This window comes from Octopus bimaculoides, chromosome 3 (assembly GCF_046866305.1).
Source record: "Octopus bimaculoides isolate indiv1 chromosome 3, ASM4686630v1, whole genome shotgun sequence".
Classification (NCBI taxonomy): Eukaryota; Metazoa; Mollusca; class Cephalopoda; order Octopoda; family Octopodidae; genus Octopus; species Octopus bimaculoides.
The window spans coordinates 46,117,274-46,141,926 of record NC_142930.1 but is presented as its reverse complement, the minus strand read 5'-3'; the positions used below and the strand labels follow the sequence as shown (position 1 = coordinate 46,141,926).

At 38.2% G+C, this 24,653-nt stretch overlaps 2 protein-coding genes across 2 annotated transcripts in view; one reads left to right on the top strand and one right to left on the bottom strand.

The window, feature by feature from the left end:
- Nucleotides 1-16,086, bottom strand: part of LOC106870245 (uncharacterized) — a 71,019-nt gene extending 54,933 nt beyond the window's left edge. Inside the window, exon 1 of the mRNA XM_052966518.2 lies at nt 15,919-16,086. The gene's annotated coding sequence lies outside the window, so the exon portion shown is untranslated. The remainder of the gene's footprint in view (nt 1-15,918) is intronic.
- LOC149136518 (uncharacterized) lies at nt 7,731-8,573 on the top strand. The gene has a single exon (XM_089348355.1). It carries the CDS (start codon nt 7,731-7,733, stop codon nt 8,571-8,573), a length of 843 nt encoding a protein of 280 aa, XP_089204481.1.
- Nucleotides 16,087-24,653: the final 8,567 nt, after the last annotated feature.

Here is a 24,653-nt window from a genome sequence, read left to right as displayed (position 1 = left end):
TATAATCTTGTTTAGAGTTGCTTCTCTTAGGTACATTCCACTGACAAGAGTCAAAAAACTTGAAACATCGATATCTGGGATTCCTGATAGATAGTGACACTGAACAAACCAGGTGTTTTCACACCTTTGAATTTGCCATTTAGCAGTTGAAATATGTCACAAGCATATCTTAACTAACCCAAATTTTGATTTTTATATATGTATATGTATATATATATATCTCTGTGCGTGTGTGTATATGTGTGTGTACTGAGTTCTAACACCAGGTTATTAGTATTGCTATGCCTAAGTGAAATGATAAAATATATATATGTTTGTTTATTTCTTTTTCAAGATTTTTGATGTGAAAACATGTGTTAAGACAGATATTACTTGAGATGGTCACTGTTTATTTGGTCTTCCCTTTTGATTAGTTTCATTTTTATTAATTAAATACAAATAAAAACTATAGTGAAGATCAAATAGTGTGTGTCCAGTTGCCAACAAAAAGGCCATCCTGAAATACAACAGTATATATATATATATATCATTTCACTTAGGTGTATGTGTATATATATATATATATATACATATGCAGTGTACCCCCGCTTATTTGTGATGTGGCGTTCGCAGTCCCAGTTATTCACAGAACTAATAGTTGTTCGCGGAAACCACCACATATTTGTGGAATCGTAAATATCGTCTGTGATTTTTTATGGCACTTTCCGTGCCAATATATACTTTTCCACACTTTTTAAGGCTAAACTATTAATAATAAAATACCATATTCACCAGATTGTTGGACACCCCTTTGCAGCTGAAGGTCCCTTTGATTAGAATAACCACGCATCACATCGCTTGATTTCTTTTTAGACACAAATACACAGTATCTTGTATCTCTTATTCCGGCTTTTAATCAAAGCTTGCTAATTAGTATAGCGACTACCAGCACTTTTTAAAAATCATCGCTACATTTGATCATACACAATGTTTATTTCAACAGAATAATTCTTAAAGTCGTGAGCCAATATAGGTCCCTCGCTCAATCTCTCTCTCTTATTATTATTATAGTATAGATTACTGTATCTAGCGGTAATACAAACTAAATTTTTCAAAACCATGATTATTTTTGATCTCCGCTCAACCTCCCATTGGTGGTATGCGCATTTTAGACGTAATGAAAATTTTTTTGTTCTTTTTTGTTTATGGAAAAACTGCATCCAGTAGCTATCTCCAATATTTTGTTGAGTGCTGTGTTTTTTGCTGCCTAAATGCCCTACACCTTCTAAGGCTTCTGGCAGTGAACCTAAGCACCAGAAAAAGGTTATGATGCTCCATGTGAAGGCACAACTGCTGGATATGTTCAAGGAAGGTAAAAGTTATGCTGCAGTTGATCGCTATTATGTTGTCAACAAAAGCACCATACGCTACATAAAGAAGAACGAAGTGGCGACCAGGACTACAGTAGCAGTAAGTTTCTGTGAAAGTGCCAAAAAAATAATGATAGTGAGAAATAAGCACTTCATCAGGATGGAATCTTCCTTGGCATTGTGGATCAGTGACTGCAAAAAGAAAAACATCCCCTTGAGTGGTAACATCATCTGCAAGAAAGCATGGAAATTATACTAGCAGTTCGACAAAGGAGACAGTAGAAGGCACTGAAGAACCACAACCAAGACTATTGACAACACAGGAGTGTGGAGATTTTCAAACAAGCAAGGGATGGTTTGACCATTTCCAGAAATAATTTATAATAAAGTGCATTTCTCTGCATGGAGAAACAGCATCAGCTGACAAAAAAGCCGCTGAGAACTACCTTGAGACCTCCAGGCAGATCATCGAGGACAAGGGATACAAGCCAAAACAGGTCTTCAGTATGGATGGGACTGGCTTGTTCTGGAAGAAGATACCTTCCAGAATGTACATCATGAAGGACAAAGCCAAAGCCCCAGCACTTAAGGCCGAGAAGGACAGAATGATGCTAATTATGTGTGGCAATGCTGCTGGCTTCATGATGAAATCAGGACTTATCTACAAGTCTGCGAAACCCGAGGGTCTTTAAAAATAAGAATAAAAGTCTGCTGCCTATCCACTGGATGCACAACCTCAAGGCCTGGATTACCAAAAGTCTAACTTTGATTTGGTTCCACCAATGCTTCATCCCTCAAGCCAAGGAATACCCCCAAAATGTTTGCATGGAATTCAAGGTCTTGCTTGTTATGGATAATGCTGGTAGTCACTCTTTGGATTTGAATCACAAGGGAGCCCAAGTCAAGTTCCTCCATGCCAACACCATCTCCCTCATCCAGCTTATGGATCAAGGTGTGATCCATGCCTTCAAGGCACTTTACACTCGATATTCTCTCCAACACCTTGTGATCACAATGGATTCAGATGAGAATTTCAAGTTAATGGAGTACTGGTGTAACTTTACGATCACAATGTGCCTGTCAGTCATCCATGCTGCTCTTATAGACATGAAAAAAGAAACCCTCATTGCATGCTGGAAGAAGGTGTGGCCAAGACTACAAGGGCTTCTCACCTGAAGATATTCAGCATGAGGCTGTCAACTATGTGGTGAAACTGGCAAAGGTACTTGGTGGCGAAGTTTTTGATGACATAACACCAGATAAGGTCAACGACCTTATCAATGCCCACTCTGAAACTCTGACAGCCGAAGATTTGTAGGAGTTAACGAAATCTGCCAACGAAGAGGAGGAGGAAGTGTCAGATCCAGAGGAAGAGGAGGATAAGTTGGTCCTGGCAATTGAACATTTGTCTGACCTTTTAAGGAAAGCAAAGGAATTGCAAGGGAAGACAGAAGCATGGGATCCCTATATGGCTTGGTCTCTCCAATTCAAAAATGCCATCGATGCTGCCATGTGGACATATAAAACTCTCCTCACCACCATGAAGAAACAACAACAGCGACTTCCCATCACAATGTTCCTCAAGCCCATCAAGAAAACCTTGCATGAAGATACGACATCCCCTAAAACACCTGAAGAAGAGGCATCACCTAAAGAGCTTTAAATTTTCTTTGTTGTGCGGTCATTACCTTCATTATTTTCATCATCATTGACTTAAATCAATATCATTCATTATTGGTGAGTAACAGTACATTTTACATTCATTTTATTAAATCATTATTAAATTTTGTGTGTGTGTGTGTGTGTGTGTGTGTGTGTGTGTGTGTGTGTGTGTGTATATATATATATATATATATATATATATATATATCATCATCATCATCATCATCGTTTAACGTCCGCTTTCCATGCTACCATGGGTTGGACGATTTGACTGAGGACTGGTGCAACCTGATGGCTACACCAGGCTCCAATCTAATTTGGCAGAGTTTCTACAGCTGGATGCCCTTCCTAACGCCAACCACTCAGAGAGTGTAGTGGGTGCTTTTACGTGTCACCCGCACGAAAACGGCCACGCTCGAAATGGTGTCTTTTATGTGCCACCCGCACAAGAGCCAGTCCAGGGACACTGGCAAAGATCTCACTTGGCTTGCCGGGTCTTCTCACGCACAGCACATTTCCAAAGGTCTCGGTCAGTAGTCATCGCCTCGGTGAGGCCCAATGTTCGAAGGTCTTGCCTCACCCCCTCAGCCCAGGTCTTCCTGGGCCTACCTCTTCCACGGGTTCCCTCAACTGTTAGGGAGTGGCACTTTTTCACGCAGCTATCCTCATTCATTCTCACCACATGTCCAAACCAGCGCAATCGTCTCTCTTGCACACCACTACTGACGCTTCTTATGTTCAGCTTTTCTCTCAAGATACTTACACTCTGACGGGTATGCACATTTACATTACACATCCAACGGAGCATACTGGCTTCATTCCTTGCGAGCTTACGCATGTCCTCAGCAGTCACAGCCCATGTTTCACTGCCATGTAGCATGGCTGTTCGTACACATGCGTCATACAGTCTGCCTTTTACTCTGAGTGAGAGTCCCTTTGTCGCCAGCAGAGGTAAGAGCTCTCTAAACTTGGCCCAGGCTATTCTAATTCTAGCAGTTACACTTTCAGCGCACCCACCCCAACTACTAACTTGGTCACCCAGATAGCGGAAGCTATCAACTACCTCTAGTTTTTCTCCCTGGAATGAGATAGAAGTTGTTACCTGTTTGTTTACAGTGTTTATTGCACCTGAACATCTGCCACATACAAAAACTAACTTTGTAGTTAATCTGCCTTTGATATTGCTGCACCTCTTATGTGTCCATAGCTTGCACCGGGTACATCTTATAGAGTTACTACCTACTCCTTTACTGCATACTGAGCAGGGCCATCTACCTGAAGGGGTTTGTGTTTTATCTACCTTCCTACTTATTAGGATTTTGGTTTTTGCTAGGTTGACTCTAAGGCCCTTCGATTCTAGTCCTTGCTTCCACACCTTAAACTTCTCCTCTAGTTCTGATAGTGACTGCGCAATTAGTGCAACGTCATCAGCATAGAGGAGCTCTCAGGGGAAACCTGTCTTGAATTCCTCTGTGATCGCCTGGAGGACTATGATAAATAGGAGGGGGCTGAGGACGGAACCTTGGTGGACCCCTACCTCTACCCGGAATTCATTACTGTACTCATTTCCAACCTTCACCTTACTGACAGCATCTCTGTACATGGCTCGCACAGCTCTCACTAACCATTCTTCTATCCCAAGTTTCCTCATTGACCACCAGATAAGGGATCGGGGGACCCTGTCAAAGGCTTTCTCCATGTCAACGAAGGCCAGGTACAGAGGTTTATCCTTAGCTAGATATTTCTCCTGCAGCTGTCTCACTAGAAATATGGCATCAGTGGTGCTTTTACCTGGCACGAACCCAAACTGCATCTCATCTAAATTGATTTGCTCCCTAATTAGTTGGGCTATGACCCTCTCCGTAACTTTCATAACCTGATCTAACAGCTTGATGCCTCTGTAATTATTAGTGTCTAAAGCGTCACCTTTACCTTTGTAGCAGTTTACTATGGTGCTGCTACACCAGTCATTGGGTATGACTCCTTCGTGTATCACCTGGTTCGTAATACGGGTGACTAGGCTGTAGCCAACACTGCCAGATATTTTGAGCATCTCTGCAGTGATTCCTGATGGGCCGGGGGCTTTCCCTGTCTTCATACTCTTAATTGCTTTATCTACCCTGGTACTGTCAACTCGGATAGCTGGTCCCTCTGTTGGGTCGACATACGGCAGGCTCTCTTTCTCCCATTCATTCTCTTTATTAAGTAATCTATCGTAGTAGCATCTCCAGACCTCTTTCTTTGCAGCCTCATTTAGTGCAAGCGTACCATCATCCATGCGAACACATTTCTCTCCTACAACATCACTATTCTCTCTCCTACAACATCACTATTCTCTCTCCTACACTGTCTTGCAACACGAAATACCTCGAGTCTTTGGTCCTCACGGCGCAGAACATTGGCAAATCTTTTCTTATCTGCTTCCCCTCTGGCTAAATAAACCAGTCGCCTAGCTTCCCTTCTGGCAGATTGGTACAATTCCCTGCTACCACCGTTCTTCCAGTCCTTCCAAGCCTGTTTCTTTTGTCTAAATATTTTACATAATATTCTGACATTTATAGGCATTTTTATGAGCCACATTCAATATTCGCGATTTTTCACTATTCGCAGGTGGTCTAGGCATGTAACCTCCACGAGTACTAGGGGACTACTGTACACACACACACACACACACACACACACACACACACGCACACACGCACACACACACACACGCACACACACATATATGTTCAAATATACCTATGTTCATTATATATGTGTGTGTGTGTGCTTGTGTGTACATAGGTGATCTTTTTGAACCCCGAAGAAGTGAAACTATAAAATAGTATGAATGTAGCAATTTCTTTGACATTAAACAACAGGTTTTGGAGATTCCCATCAACTTATTGGTTTGACAGAAACATATATGTAGGTTCTTCTTATGTCTTTTCTTAACTTTTTGAGCTTTCAGCTTCCAGTTTTTGTTTACTATTTTACTCTTTTTTACTTGTTTCAGTCACTTGGTTTTAAATTGAATTAATATTCAATTTATCACCCTATCTATCTATCTATCTATCTATCTATCTATCTATCTATCTATCTATCTATCTATCTATCTATCTATCTATCTATATATATATATATTAGGGATAAAATCCCAAATTACAGGTAAAAACTCAATTAAAATCAATTTATAAAAAATAAAAATTAAATTGAGCTTTACATAGTGGATTTTCATCGATGAGTTCATGAAACTTGGTTCTTTTCCCTAAAACTATATATATATATATATATATATATATATATATATATATATATATATATATATACGGGCAACACACTCACATACACACACGCACGTACGTACACCAATTGCATACATATTTTTTGTACGCATACATGTTCATATGTGTGTGTGTGTGTGTTGCCCGTATATCAACAAAACACTTTTTTCCTCGATGGAAAAAAAAACAACAATGGTCTTAAAAACGTGTGCGTCGCTAGAAGGGGACTTAACTCCTGTTTGTAAACAATAGCTTTTTCTCTGACTTGAAAATTGTTAAAAGTTATGGTTGAAAATCGATTTTCACAGCTATATGCGGGTGCCTCTGAGAGAAAAAGTTGACGAAAATGCAGACAGGGTCATGATGAATGTCCTCCTACAATTGGAGCGACATGCGTGCTAACTTGTGGAGGAGCATAAATTATATTCACGTACACACACACACACACATCTTGCCTTTTAAAGATACGGATTTTCTTCTTGTTTTTCCCTTAATATAAAATTTTTTTATAATTCTACACATATACAAATGACTTTACTATTATATGATACAGATTGAACTAGTGGAATACATTGGATTATATTATCCCCAGTGAGGACTTAACTTCCTCAAATTAACTATATATATATATATATATATATATATATATATATATATATATATATATATATATATATATATATATATATATATAGGAACCTGGCAGGCGTGAAGTGGATTCGATCCACTTTACCCATATTTGAATAGCTAGGCCGAAGCGGTCTCCACCACTTGACCCTTTTCTGACCTCTTCTGCTCCATCTAGAATTGAGGTAAACAAGCTAAATCCTTTGCACTCACTGCCCTGCTTCATGGCTATATAAACAGGACACTCCAAGAAAACTTCCTCTTTTCACTTTCTAGTGACCAGTGGTCACTTGACGTCTCATGGAGAAAGATGCCTGGCTGATCAGCTACAACTTGGCAGAGGGAGAAATAACTTTACTGTCAGCCACTGTCAGACAACGGCGCCAACATTATAACCCTACCATCTCTCCCTCTATACAATTACTGCTATAAAAGAAGGAACATACAGATACAGGCCTACATTCTCAACCTTGCATGTTTTATATACTATTACACTGGCCTACCCGTCGTGGTATGGCAACCTAGAATGTAACGGCATAAATAAATATTTTCTTATAAAAAAATGATCTTCATCGTGCAATCCTATAACCGTTACAAGTGGTGACCCCGAACAAGAGAATCGCAGCCTTCACAATAACATGAAATGTTACACATGGTGATCTCCGAGCGAAAGAATTTCTACCTTCTGCATTTTTTCCTGAATTCGAACTAAAGAACTTCATTCTTCAGATCTACAGTCGTTAAACCAAGAGAAAATACCAACTCATTTTCATAATATATGCACTTTCCGGAGCAAGACACGCCTGCAACCTCTTCGTCTGTAGACATGGCACTGCCTCAGGCCGCAATTTCTGTAAAATTGCCATCCTTCTGGTCTTTTGATCCGGCCCTGTGGTTCGCCCACGGCGAGGCTCAGTTTGCTGCGAATAGGATAACAAGCGATGCAGCGAAACTGACGCATTTAATCGGTGCCCTTTCTCCTGAAATAATGATGGAGGTCAGGGACTTGATTATGGCCCCACCAGGTTCCGTGTCTTACGACACTTTTAAGAACGAACTAATCAAAAGGACCTCCGTCTCGGAGCAACGGCGGCTACACCAACTCTTAATTTCCGAAGAGTTGGGAGATAAAACTCCGTCGCAACTATTACGACGGATGAAACAACTGCTAGGTGATCAGACCTTGCCAGACGGGATATTTAAACAGATATTCCTGAAACGTCTGCCTGCCAACACACAAGTGATACTGGCATCTACGAAAGAATCGGCTTCTGTCGATGAACTGGACGAGATAGCAGATCGAATCGCTGAGACAGCCAACCCCTTCTCGACAATGGCGCCAATATCTTCCACCAATCCTTTTGCTACTTCTTCGGATTCGTCGGAAATGCTGGAAGTACGTGCACTTCTGACTCAACAGGCAGCGCAGATACAGACACTCTCAGCGCAATTGCAAGAGCTGACATGTCGCAGCCGCTCACCGCACAAGAACAACCAACCCCGACGCTTTCATAGAAGACGTTCGGGGAGCCCTAGCGTCAACCGGCGGTTTCCTCGGTTTTGCTATTACCACAGGAGATACGGCAAAAACGCGTTTTCCTGCAATCAACCCTGTTCTTTCCACAGACATACTCCTGCTGGCCCGGGAAACGAGCAAGCCAGGTTGTAGGGGCGACAGTCGCTCCTGGCGCAGATAAACAAAGTCGCCTTTTCTTCATTATGGACCATACTACAGGTACCCGTTTTCTCGTGGACACTGGAGCTGAAGTTAGCATCATCCCCGTCTCACTAACCTCGGGACATAGGAAACAAACGCCAACCTTTCTTCAGGCTGTGAATCAATCCCCTATTCAAACTTTTGGCGAGCAATCCCTCACATTAAATTTAGGCCTTCGTCGCGCTTTTCAGTGGATTTTCGTTGTGGCAAAATTACCCACTCCTATCATAGGTGCTGATTTTTTGCACCACTTCGGCCTCCTGGTCGACGTCAAAAAACGTAGACTCGTTGATACAACGACCGACCTCACTGTACGCGGTATAACCGCACGTATGTCCACAGTAGGTCCAGTCATGTTACGGAAAAAGACCAGCCGATTCGAAGCACTCCTCCGTAAATATCCGGACATCACCCGACCACTATTTAAACACAAGGACGTCAAGCACGGGATTACGCACCATATTGAAACCACCGGACCACCTGTTGCCTCGCGACCGCGAAGACTGCCTCCAGACCGCCTGCGGGTCGCTAAAGAAGAATTTCAACATATGTTAGATCTGGGGATAATTCGACCATCCAGCAGCAGTTGGTCCAGCCCGCTATATTTGGTGCCTAAGAAAGAGACGAACGGCTGGCGTCCATGCGGAGACTTCAGAGCCCTCAACAAGGCTACAGTGGCCGATAATTATCCGATTCCGTACTTGCAGGATTTTTCTGCTTCGCTTAACGAAGCACACATTTTTTCGAAAATCGACCTAGTGAGGGCCTATAATCAGATACCCGTCGAACCCGCCGATGTTCCTAAAACGGCAATTTCCACGCCTTTCGGACTATTCGAGTTTTTGCGGATGCCTTTCGGTCTCCGTAACGCAGCGCAGACATTCAAGCGCTTTATGGATACTGTAACTAGGGACTTACCTTTCGTTTACGCATACATCGACGATATATTGGTAGCTAGTAAATCCGAAGCCGAACATGAAAAACATTTAGAGCAAGTATTTCAGCGGTTACATGACTACGGCATCGTAATCAACACAAGTAAGTGTATTTTTGGTGTCTCGTCTCTATCTTTCCTCGGCCATACCATTGACAAGGACGGAATCCGGCCCTTATCCAACAAGGTGGAGGCGATAGTCAATTTCCCCATTCCTACTTCACTTCGGAAACTACGCGAATATTTGGGTCTGATTAACTTCTACCGGCGTTTCCTACCACACTGCGCCGAGGTGGCTCAGCCACTTACCGATGTACTGCGCAACAAAACAAAGAAGAGACAGGCCATAACGTTAAGCGACGAAGAACTGGCCTCTTTTAATAAACTAAAAGATATGCTAACCAGGGCCATGATGCTAGTCTACCCCAAACCAGGTGCCCCACTCAGTTTACTAGTTGACGCGTCCATGTCCGGAGTCGGAGGTGTCCTTCAGCAGTTTGTTAATGGTATGTGGCAACCATTATCGTTTTTCTCCAAGCGACTTCAACCTGCGCAGATGAAATATAGTACTTTTGGACGTGAGCTACTGGCTGCGTATCTGTCCGTAAAATACTTCCGCCATATGTTTGAAGGATCCGTTTTCAGCATTTACACGGACCATAAGCCGCTGGTATATGCATTCAGGAAGAAACCCGACTGCCATTCTCCTAGAGAAGTCCGTCACCTCGACTTCATCGCCCAATATTCCACAGATATTCGACATATCAAAGGAGCTAACAACACAGCAGCAGACGCGCTTTCACGCGTCCACCTTAACGCTCTGCACGCCCCGGAGAAAATCGATCTCGAGCTGATCGCGGCAGATCAGGAAAACGACGAAGAGCTTAGTAGGCTACGGAATTCGTCGCCCCTCAAATTCCAGCTGTTACCATTATCTTCTTCTACCTCTCATATATGGTGTGATACATCCACTGGCCATGAACGTCCTTACGTCCCCGAACAACACCGACGAAGTGTTTTCACTGCCCTTCACTGCCTATCGCACCCCGGCATTCGTGCCACACAGAAGATAATAAGAACTCGTTTTGTGTGGACGAACGTTAACAAGGACATTCGCGCTTGGGTTGAGAGTTGCGCTGCCTGCCAAAAGGCGAAAATACAGCGACATGTAAAATCACCTCTCGGCACTTTCACAACACCGGACGCACGTTTTCAACACATCCACTTGGATATAGTCGGACCTCTACCACCCTCTCAAAACTATACGCACCTCTTAACCTGCATCGACCGCTTTTCTCGATGGCCCGAGGTTTTCCCTCTGTCCGATATTTCAGCGGAAACCGTCGCTAAAGCGTTGATATCACACTGGGTATCGCGCTTTGGTGTCCCCGCGACCATCACGACAGACAGAGGACGGCAATTCGATTCGCGCCTTTTCAGTGAACTCACGTGCCTGATCGGTTCCAAGCACTGCCGCACAACAGCGTATCACCCAGCGGCAAACGGCATGATAGAGAGATTCCACAGGCAATTAAAAGCAGCCATACGTGCATGTCCAGATATAACCAACTGGATGGAATTCCTTCCTCTTATTCTGCTCGGTATCCGTATATCTATTAAGGATGACATCGGTCACTCTCCGGCTGAGTTAGTTTACGGCACCACTCTGGCCCTGCCTGGGCAAATGATTGCTCCAGTTCCTCCAAGGGATATTCCTGATCCTACATTGTATGTACATCGTCTACGCGCACATATGTTCCATCTCTCACCTAACGCACCCCGTTCGCAGAAAACCGACACTTATGTTCCCTCAGACATTAACCAATGGACGCACGTTTTTATCCGGAACGATGGAATACCATCGCAAATCCGTCCACCGTATTCTGGACCCTACAGAGTACTACAGAGAAAGGAAAAATACTTCCTCGTTGACAGAAATGGCAAGCCAAATACTATTAGTATTGATCGACTTAAGAAAGCTATCGTCGAACCCGAATTCTCCGCAGCATCGTCCACTCCAAACCAAACCGACACAGTTTCGTCAACACCTCCTGCAAGTACTTCAGCGTCCTCACAGCACCCTCGAACAAGAAGCGGACGAAGAGTCCGCTGGCCAGCAAAATACATACAAGTTTGCTATTTCAAAAAGATTCCAGGTGAATGATTTACAGGCACCAATGCCTTAATTTCCACACGAACTGCTACAAAATTTATTTATATTCTTTTTTTCTTTCAACTGAACATTTTATTCATGAACTGAACATTTTCATCGTGAACAGAACATTTATTCATAACCTGAATTTTTTGTCTGCATGCCTTCTCAATTTGATCCATATTCTTTTTCTTCTCGTTTGCTTTGAAATGCTTGTATTGTTGCACACACACCCGCATGCACCTTTTCCTCAGTGCCTGGCCTGGCACACGCATCTGCACACATGGTCCATAAACACACAAGAATGCTAACTCTGTCACATTCATGCACCACACATGCCTATCTCGCCTGTTTTCCATGCTCAATGCGCCCTTGTAGACACAACTCATTTCTGTAAGACCCTCGGCTTGTCACGTATACATAGAGAAAGTTGTTTGTCTCTTACAACGCGCCAGCATGCCACACTTTTCTCCTGCATGATCGAGGCTTATACCTCATGCACCGGCCGGCAGCCTCAACCTCAGCCTTACTGCATTAATCACTGGCATATCCAATACTGTACACTGTATTTTTTAATCAATGCACTAGCATTAGCCTCAGCCTTGCAAGCCCTACTGCACTCATGCACATGCACCTGTTATGCACATCTACCCTCTTGTTTTGCAACACGTCTGCGTCCGCTCAATTCTTCTCCTGACTTAAAGCACGTCGGATGATCACATGCTCTGCGCTTATGTTTAGACATAATTTCCCTCCGTTAGACCCTTGTTTGGTCACGTAATTAACAGAGAAAATGATCTGTCTCGCGCATCACTTCAGCATGCTTACACTATCGTCCCAGCTAACTCAGCAATTAACCACGACAACAGCACCAGACGCATTTCACACACTGCAACTCTGCAGGAAGATCTTTCATACCAGGGATTGAGAATGCACCCACTCGCTCCCCTGAGCTCAATTTTGATACGTGCCACTGCACTCCTGTATACGCCCTCACGCGCACACACGCGCCCATTTGTGGTACTGCCCAGTCACTGACTGCACACATTTTAGCACGCAAAGCGACACTGTCCCGTATACACTTCAACGATCCTCTCTCCTGATATGCAAAATTTCTCCTCAATCATTCCCGGGCATTTATCATACATTTCTTTGTTTCCTTTCTTCGTTCGCTTCCCTCCCAGGAAGCTTACTGGCGAGGAGAGTGATATAGGAACCTGGCAGGCGTGAAGTGGATTCGATCCACTTTACCCATATTTGAATAGCTAGGCCGAAGCGGTCTCCACCACTTGACCCTTTTCTGACCTCTTCTGCTCCATCTAGAATTGAGGTAAACAAGCTAAATCCTTTGCACTCACTGCCCTGCTTCATGGCTATATAAACAGGACACTCCAAGAAAACTTCCTCTTTTCACTTTCTAGTGACCAGTGGTCACTTGACGTCTCATGGAGAAAGATGCCTGGCTGATCAGCTACAACTTGGCAGAGGGAGAAATAACTTTACTGTCAGCCACTGTCAGACAACGGCGCCAACATTATAACCCTACCATCTCTCCCTCTATACAATTACTGCTATAAAAGAAGGAACATACAGATACAGGCCTACATTCTCAACCTTGCATGTTTTATATACTATTACACTGGCCTACCCGTCGTGGTATGGCAACCTAGAATGTAACGGCATAAATAAATATTTTCTTATAAAAAAATGATCTTCATCGTGCAATCCTATAACCGTTACATATATATATATATATATATATATATATATATATATATATATATATATATATATAAATATATATGTTTGTATGTATATATGCATGTATGTATGTATGTATGTATGTATGTGTGTGTATGTATGTATGTATATATATGTATATGTATATATGTGTCTGTGTGTATATATATATGTATATGTATATATGTATATAACTTTTATAAGGAATATTCTAAAAGAATATGTAATAGAATATTTGCTCTATTATTTTGAGCAAATAAATATATATATATATATGTGTTTTTATATTATTGATAAATTCATAAAATTATCAATAATATTCGCAGGAAATCAATATTTAATATTTAAATTTTGAAAGATATATATCCAATATGACATGGTAATATAATAAATTTAAGATATAAATATAAATATATATAAAAATATGAATATAGATAAAGATACATGTGAATATAAATGCATATAAAAATTTATGCGTAATTGAGCATGAATATTATAAAGTCTAAAATTTAAAAAAATTAAACATCTGACGATCGTTTCGTGGATATTATTGTAATCACAATGTAATCAAAAGATTAAAATTTCAACAAAGGATAAAAAAATGAATTTTCCAAATTACAGGAGGATTAATTTTACAATTTCTTTAAATGACAGTATACACTTTAATAATTTTAATATTTTTAATTTTTTTAATATTTTAATTAATATTACATATACCATTCGTTCTTAACACAGATTATAAATCCATTCATCTCCGAAGAGCGGAATTATTGATAATATGCTGATCTTTTGATTACATTGTGATTACAATAATATCCGTGAAACGATCGTCAGATGTTTAATTTTTTTAAATTTTAGACTTTTTAAAATTTTAGACTATAATATTCATGCTCAATTACGCATAAATTTTTATATGCATTTATATTCACATGTATCTTTATCTACATTCATATTTTTATATATATTTATATTTATATCTTAAATTTATTATATTACCATGTCATATTGGATATATATCTTTCAAAATTTAAATATTAAATATTGATTTCCTGCGAATATTATATATATATATATATATATATATATATATATATATGTGTGTGTGTGTGTGTGTGTGTGTGTGTGTGTGTGTGTATGTCTATGCATTTTCTTTTATTATTCTTTTACTTGTTTCAGTCGTTTGACTGTAGCCATGCTGGAGCACTGCCTTTATATGTATATATAATTAGGGATAAAATCACTTTAATGATTTTTATCAAATTACCAGCATGAAATAAAAACCATGCAACATTTTATACTAAATTTATAATTATATAGATAATTATATTAAAGGGTGCTGATTGACCACACCAAGACGCTAGAAATAGATGCCAAATGGCTCTAAAAACCACCTCAATATTCCATTAGCACAAGTTGTAATCAGGCAGATAAAAAAATAAATATTTTTTTTTGTGTGGTCAATCCGCACCCTTTATTATAACTATCTATATAGTTATTAATTTAGTATATGTATATATGTATGTATGTATACAAAATGACTCATTACATAACCTAAATCTCCACACTGACTCATTTCACAAGCTCCACATAATAAAACAACGGCTATCTAGTCCAACGAAAATGCTTTTTCTTGTATTTGTTGCTCCATTCTCCAAGTAAATATATATATATATATATATATATATATATATATATATATATATATACATACATATATATATATATATATATATATATATATATATATATATATATATATTTATATACATATATATATACATATATATATACACATATATATATGTATATATATATATATATATATATATATATATGTATATATATATTGATAGAATGTGGCCATTATTGGTGCTGGTCATTGCTATCTCTCTCTCTCTCTCTCTCTCTTTCATTCTCTGTCTCTTTCTCTCCCTATGTATGTCTGTATGTACCATATTTCCTTGTCACTATGAAATATCATGATTTTACAAGTAAATCTTGTGGAAAAAAAAATTTAGTAGAACAGATGGAAGACCCAGTATCATAGACTCAGAAACTGGATGAACATAAGTTTGCTACGCAGAATAATAACAAAAGTATTGAAAGGAAGTCAGACTGTCACAGTCTGTCAGTACAAAACTATGAAAAATTGCTTACAGCTCATTGACAATTAGGCGGGTGGGAGAGGTTAACACACACACACACACACACACATAAATACCTACGTACATATGAGTGTGTATATATGCATATATATATATACACACGTATACATGTATGTATATATATAAACACATATGTATATATATATATATATATATATATATATATATATATATATATATATATATATGTCTGTGTGTGTGTATGTATACATGGTTGCTTAGGTAATTTGAAGCTAGCATTAACATTTTTCCCAAAACCACCAACATAAATACATAATGGAATTATTGATATCATTATTTGCTCACCTGATGACAAAATTATATTCCGACTACTTCAATAATTTTCTTTACTTTGTCTGGTTAACAATAATTTGTGAAGTCAAAATATTTCTTCAGTTTTTAAGTAATCAATGGAATATGTAACTGCAAAAAAAAATGCTTTCCTGCTTGGAGGAAGTCACCTGACTGACTGTCGCCTGCCACACCTATACTACCTTTACTTTGAGGTATACAACAAGCATTGACAATCTATACAAACTGACCTTATTTTGCTCTGCTTGATATAGTACTAAAACTACTGTGTCATATCAGATCACAAGAGATTAATACAAATTTGAACAATCCAGTGAAATAGCAAAGGCAAACAAAATGTGTTACACAATAAACGTTATCAGTGAAGATGTTGAAGTGATTTCTATCCTGTGAGGGTAGAGATACTCATTCACTCACTATCTCCCTTATTCACTCATTCCCTTATTCACTATACCTCACTCACCACTTACTCACTCTCTCTTATTCTCTTCTCCCCTCACTCCTTACTCACTTATTCCATTACTCAATCATCATCATTTACTTACTCACTAATTCACTCGTCACCACTAAACTTATTTACTCACATATGCCCTCAGTTAACGGGCTAAGTTGATTGCATCGATGCCAGTACTCAACTTGTACTTGTTTTATTGATCCTGAAAGGATGAAAGGCAAAGTTGACCTCTACATATACATCATGTGACTGTGATCATGTGATCAACCAGACAATCACAACGGGCTTTGCATCATTTTAGCCATTGAATAATGCCACCTCACTAGTTAAGCAAGCAGGCAATTATTCCCCCGTGATTAAAAGCGAAATCGTGATGGCACCAGTACCAGTAAATCACTAAGAGCACCGTCTGAGCGTGATCGTTGCCAGAGCACCAGCTGTTTGTCTTTAGTGCCAATGGCACGTAAATAGCACCATTTGAGCATGACCGTTACCAACGTCACCTTCCTGACACGTGAAAAGACATTCAAGCGAGTTCGTTGCCAGTACCGCTGGTCTAGCTTCTGTGCAGGTGGCATGTAAAATACACCATTTGAGCATGGTCGTTGCCAGTACCTCCTGACTGGCCTACGTGCTGGTGGCACGTAAAAGCACCCACTACACTCTCTGAGTGGTTGGCATTAGGAAGGGCATCCAGCTGTAGAAACTCTGCCAAATCAGATTGGAGCCTGGTGTAGCCATCTGGTTTCACCAGTCCTCAGTCAAATCGTCCAACCCATGCCAGCATGGAAAGTGGACACATTAAACGATGATGATGATGATGATGATGATGATGATGATTAAAAGGCTGAGATGGAGCAATGTGAAATGAAGCGTTTTGCTCAAGAACACAACATGCCGCCTGATCTGGGAATCGAACTTACAGTCTAGTGATTGTGAGTGCAGCACACTAAGCACTAGGCCATGTGCCATCACTTATATATATATATATATATATATATATATATATATATATATATATATATATATATATATGTATATATATACATATATATATATGGTATGGTCATGTGATGCATATGGATGAGGACAGCTGTGTAAAGAAATGCTGATCTCTAATAATGGAGGGAACCTGTCGTAGGGGTAGACCTAGGAAAACATGGGACGAGGTGGTGAAGCATGATCTTCAAACTTTGAGTCTCATCACATTGTTAATACTGGTGTAGGAGACATCATTTGTAGCACTGTTGGTGCTGCTATAGTCATTGTCATTGCTGTTGGAGCTGTTTTCGGTGCTATAGTGGTGGTGCCTGTGGCAGATATCACCTCAGCTTCATGATATGCCATAAAGCTAAGCACATTATGGACATGAAACTCAGGGTAACCCCATAGACCGGCCACAGCTATCTTTATGTAATATATATATATGTGTGTGTGTGTGTGTGTGTGTGTGTGTGTGTGCATGTGTGCTTGCATGCTACAGCTGCTTAAAGTCACAGGTGGGCAGGGACCCCTAGGGAGTGCCGCTAGCATGCCCACCAGAGATACTACTCCTTCTGGAAAACTTCTAGCACAGAGGTCCTACACCACCCAGTGGAAGACCTAGACCAAATATCGTTAAGACATCTCTGTCAGCTCTCTGCCAAACTAAGATGGTGGAAAAGCACATCACTGAAACCCTATTTGTGGATGATGATGATGATGATGATGATGATATATGTATACATAATCTATATGCATGGATGCATGATCTCTCTCTCTCTCTCTCTCTCTCCACACACATGCACACACTTATATATTTACAGTAGAAATTACATCTACCAGTAGATGTATGACTGCTGCTGATGTGTTTAGCGCTCCATTTATATTTTCATAATTCAGTCTACTTTCTGTAGGTAACTTCTATACTGAGTAATATTAGCACCTCTGGGCTTCTGAGCAAATGTTGGAAAAATAAGGATAAGAAACATATATATATGTCAAGTTGCTCTTGGTAATCTACCTAGAAGGAAATCTCCGAAATAAAACCTGAGGTCTTGGAAGTTCCTGGTTTGTCAATTTTCATGTCACACTGGCGAAAGTCTTCTTGGACCAATAGGTGGGGGTAGTGCAGTGCAAACTACACCCACTGGAAATTATTCATCTGCACAGGTACTTCATGTACACCAAATCTTAGTAAAATCATTCAATTGGTTGGTTGGCAGAAACCTAAAAATGCACTTGTAACTTACTCTAAAATGTCTCAAACAGATTCAGTAAATATCAAAAAAGGCTTGGGAACATCAGGAGAACAGGTCTGGCTCGGCAGGTGTCCCTGTGTATCACAGGCTGAGCCCGATCATCATCCTGCCACTGTGGTCAAACAATCTTCAAGAAAAAGTAAAAATAAACATCCTTTTAATTTTGGCTGTTGGAATGTGTGCGCACTTCTTGATGATAATTTCAACAAGAGGCCAGAAAAGCATACTGCACTTAATGACTGTGAGCTTAAGGAATATTCCTTTAATATAGTTGCGCTCTCTGAAACTTGTCTCTCTGGTGAGGGTCAAGTAAATGAACCTACTTATGGATATATTATCTTTTGGAGTGGCCTACCTGAGAGTCAGCATAGAGAATCTGGTGTTGGGTTTGCTCTCAAGAATACATTAGTATCCTCCATTGCAGAGCTTCCAAGTGATATATCTGAACGGATCATGTCATACCGTATTAAACTGACAAAAGGTAGGTTTCTTACCGTTGTCAGTATTTATCACCAACAATGTCCCATTCTGATGAAACAGTAGGACAGTTTTATGATGATCTAGCACAGTTATTGAGGAGAGTACCAATTTCTGACAAGCTGGTCATATTGGGATATTTCAATGCAAGAGTTGCAAAGAATTACGTTTCATGGCCTGTTTAAGGTTGACATGGGATTGGAAATGTAATAAAAATGGCATAGATCTTTTGATGCTTTGTACTGAGATAATCTGGTTGTTACCAACACTCTGCTTAAGCAGAAAAATAAATATAAAACCACCTGGATGCACCTAAGATCTAAGCACTGGTATCTCAGGTTATATTCTGATTAGAAAACATGATTTGAAAGATGTTTTTAGTGTTCGGGCTATGAGAGGAGCAGAGAGCTGGACTGACCATCGTCTAGTGCGTGGAAAAATAGATTCTTCAATAATGACTAAAAATCGACATTCTGGTCCTAAGGTACTCAAAAAGTTAAATGTTGCAAACTTTAAATTATCAAGATTCCATGATGCTATAGAAAGTATCAATCTTGACTGAAACAATCAATGGGAAAATTTCAAAACAAAAGTATTTCAGGTTATAAGTTCGTCAGTGGGATTTAAATCATGTAAGTCCAGTGACTGATTCTCAGATAGATCAGCAGAAATTCATGATCTACTTTTAGAAAAACAAAACTTAGGCAATACACTTCTTTCTCAGTCCTTGAACCCCAACACAAACGAAACTTGCAGAAAGCTTAAAAGGGAAAGTGCAGACTGCTCTAAGGAAAATGAAACAGGAATGGTGGAATGATAGAGCAAAAGGGGCACAAGAAGCAGCTGATAGAAATGATGCCAAAGGTTTGTACTCTTATGTTAAGGAGGTATATGGCCCAACTCCCCAATGACTGACACCGCTTCTATTCATAAGCACTGAGTAGAATAAACCATGCATTATTTTGTAGCTTCAAAATTTCTATGGAATGTTTGTATACTTTTAGAATGACATTATAGGGTAGATGTGAGAGGTTGGATTTAGGCCAGATATGGTTGTATTAAATATTAAAAGGTTAAAGACACAAGTTCAGCTAGAATGAAATGGTATCTGTTAGTGCATGATAGATAGTGAGGCTGTCTTGTGAATGCAGTGGAGTATTGTGGAGTGTATGGGGTGATAAAATGCATGAGTAGATGTGAGAAACTTGGATGAAATGTGATGAGTTTGCAGTGATAGAGTCGTGGGAGACTGTGTATTTATAAGTGATAAAACATCATCATATAATAATTCTGCTTGTCGTTGCGTGACTTAGCCCTTTGGTAATGCTTTCACATGATAAGAGGAAAAGAGGGAGAAAGAAAAGGAGGAGAGAGAAAAAGAGGGAGAGAGAAGTGTCCATGACATGAAGTAAAGGGAATGTAATTGTAATGCTTTCACATGATTAGTTGAAGTGAAAGAGAGGAGAAAGAAAAAGGACAGAGAAAAAGAGGATAAAGTGAAGAGTGAGACAGAAAGAGGTTGAAAGAAAAAGAGGAAGAGAGAAGCATCTATGACATGAAGTAGGGGGAACATAATATTTATGACATGGTTAACAAAGTCAGTTGAAGGTAGAGGAGGAGAGTTAAAAATATAACTTTAGCAGAGGGGTGATGTTCTGATGGCAAGGTCAAAGGCACAGAGAAGGGGGAAAGAGAGGAGAGAGGGAGATGACGATGATGGTGGTGGTGGAGAGGGTGATGGTAGTGACTGGGTAGTGAGAAGTGTATTTTTTTTTAATTGAACTAAGTTTTTTATATCACCTATCACTTAATGTATGCACATAAGTGCAATTCCGTGAAATATTTATGCTTATTTACGAAGCAGATATATGCAATTTAATTAAAGGTTGTATCATATGTTCAGGATATTTTTTTTTGTTTATGGGTGAAAATGGAAAAATAAGAGTGAATATTTTATTTTATGAGTGCTGTGTATTAAGTCGATAAAATTGTGCATAAAGTATATAAAGTGTATATATAAAGTGCATCAAGTAATCATTGTATTCCAATTTCTTTCACTTTGAGTAACAGATGAGCAACTATCTTTCCATACAAACACAACACAGGTTATGCTTTCAGGCTTTTTGGATAAAGTTTTCAGAAATAACCCAATAAGTTTACCATTAATTCCATGAAATATTCACGGGTCCTGCTAGTAGTGTATTATTGGTATTCCACAGATTATTCTATCTTATGACATATACTAAAATGGTAAACATTTGCAAATCAGTTGTTAAAGCTATAAAAGATATATAAAACTTCAGTAATATCAATATAAAATTTTGGAGATTATTGAATTATAGATGCATTATCTCAAAATTTCTCTTTTATTAAAATGATACAATTTTGGTAACTTCAATTTGTATATGAAATAATTTACACATAATAGCCTTGAGACATTGACTTGTAATCACTTCTGTCAGCTGAGGCTAAACATATACATACATATACAAACAGCATACTGCTTGCCTCCTTCCTGATCTTTTCATCCTAAGAACCATGGGAAAATTTTGTGGATGTCACCTTGTTAACCTATAATTCTGACTACCCCATGGCCCCAGCAGACTAAATGGAAAAGGGGTTACTGCAGAGGATGGTAAGAGAGAAGCACTGGAACAGCCACTCTGACTTACAGGGCTTCCATTTATAGATAGTCATCTCTGTCCCAAAGTGGTGGGCAAGGATATAGTCCAGGGGCCAAGAACGCTGGAGGTCTCCACTGCTTCAGGCTCAACTATAAACCTGTCAGAGAGTGACTGATACTATGACAATAGTTTATTAAAAAAAAAAAAAACAAGTGGTTAACACACTTAATCACTATTCTTTTGAATGGATATACTTCATCAGACTGAGAAAAAAAAAAGAAAATTAATCCCAAACCACATTACATAGAAATCCCGAGATACTTCAGCGAAAACCATGTCATTGTATAAAGTAACAGTAAATTTAGATCTTTCTAAATAAAAATAATTCCTGTTGAAACTATTAGTACAATCACCACTTATTTAAATAATGCTGTATCTATTTGACTTTTAAGATACCAGTTATCATTTTACACTATGTCTCTTGTTTCAGTTTGGTTGACAACATTATTTGCAATGATTATATGTAACAATTATTTCAACAATGACTAGCCCTTAGTTAAATTACTATCTTTGTTTATTAACATTGAATGGTATATGCAGTGATGCTGGAGCTATATATATATATATATATATATACATACAGGACGTTTATCAGTAGACAAGGAAGATAAAATGATATTGTCCATGACAAAGAATTTAAATGAATCATTTATGTACACAAAGGCAACACTATTTATCTTAAAGCAGAGTTTACTATCTTTTATCCTCTACTAGTTTCTATCACTAGATTATGGCCATGCTGGGGCACTACCTTGAAAATTTTTGCTTGAATAAATTAACCCCTGTACATATTTTCTTTTTCAACTAGGTACTTATTCTATCAGTTTCTTTTGCTGAACTACTAAGTAATGAGGACTTAAACACATTAACACCAGTTGTCAAGCAGTGGTGGAGGACAAACACACACACACAGTTACCACATAAATGTGAAACAAGGTGGAATACTGTCTCATTCTTCGGACAGTTTTGGTTGAGAACCAAATCTGTCTGATGAATGGGAACATGAAACTCTGAGTAACAGTTTTTGTGATGTCTTTGTAGCTTTATTAATAAAGTATATATATATATATAATATATATATATATATATATATATATATACTTTATTATATATACATATATATATATATATGATATACAGCAGGTTGTTTTCAATTTCCATCTGCCAAATCCACCCACGAGGCTTTGGTTGGCCTGAGGCTATAGTAGAAGACACTTGCCCAAAGTGCCATGCAGTGGAACTGAACCCAGACCTTCGTAGCTGGAAAATACATTTTTTATCACACAGCCATGCTTGTGCCTGTTTCTAATGTTTTTGGTTTCATATTTTGAATCTATAAATCTCTTTCATTGACAAATTTCTGTTGATGTTGTGCTTTATTGTTTGTTCAGATCTTAACTAAAAAATTCTATAAATGATGTCTTTTAAAGAAAGTAGACACTTCCACTTGTTTAAACAATATCAGATTCATTCATTATCACCTGTAATGCTACTATATTTGTTTTGTTTTTCGTTTTCCATTTTCTTGTCATAACATATTCCTTTTTGTGTAGTAACCTTATATGTAGAGTTTATACTGACTTCATGAAAGTTAAATTTTCTGTGTTAAAGTTGTTTCTATAACAGAAAGACTTACCAAATTATAAGATTACTAAAGAATTTCAAAACTAGTATTTTGGTAGTACCATATAGGTTTTCTAAAAATTCCTGTTTCAAGTAAGTTATATATATATATATATAGATCGCTGACCACTACATTTATATATTTTTTTTCCTTGTTTCTCTCCTTATTTCTTTCTGTGTTCCTTTCAGTTGAAGAGCGTAGCTTGAAACGTCAAAGACTTTCTCTATTCCTGTGCGTTAAACTAATACATCCATTTGTTGTTTACACCACCTGTCTTCGTTAGTTGTTTTTTTCATAAATTCTCCCATATATATATATATACATGCACACATGCATGCACACACATACATACACGTGTGCATGTGTGTGTGTTAAAACAACTCTTGTATTAACACATACTGATACACTCATAGCACATAGACATAATTGTACATCTGAATACACACATGGAAGAAGACTAAAATAAAATAATACAAAAAAAAAAAATGGAAGATAAGATAATATGATCATTTGAAGGGTGCTCATATTTTTACTTTTTTCATGTATAGAGTCTTTATATATACATGTATATTATGTATTCGTAGTGCAGAGTTAGCCACATTAAATGAATGAAGCAGATCAAATGTGTGCTATGATGTACATAAGCATATATATATGTATATATATATATATATATATATATATATATATATATATATATATATATATACATGTATATATACATATATATAAAAATATATATATATATATATATATATATATATATATATATATATATACATATACATGTGTGTGTGTGTGTGCATGTGTATATGTAAGTATGTATGTGTATATATATGTATGTATATGTATGTATGTGTGTATATATATATATATATATATATATATATATATATATATATATATATATATATATATATATATATATATATATATGTATGTATGTATATGTACGTATGAATATATATATGTATATAGATATATATATATGTATAAATATATGTATATATATATATACATACATACATACATACATACATATATGTGTGTGTATACACACACATATATTTATAGGTATGTATGCATATGTATATGGACATACATATATGCACACACACACATATACATGAATACATATATACACACACACATATATATTTCTAGAACCAAGTGACAATCCTTTTCAGTTTAGTGTCAAGCAATTAAGTGTACTGATTATGATGCTCATGGGTTTTCCTGTAGTTTGGTCA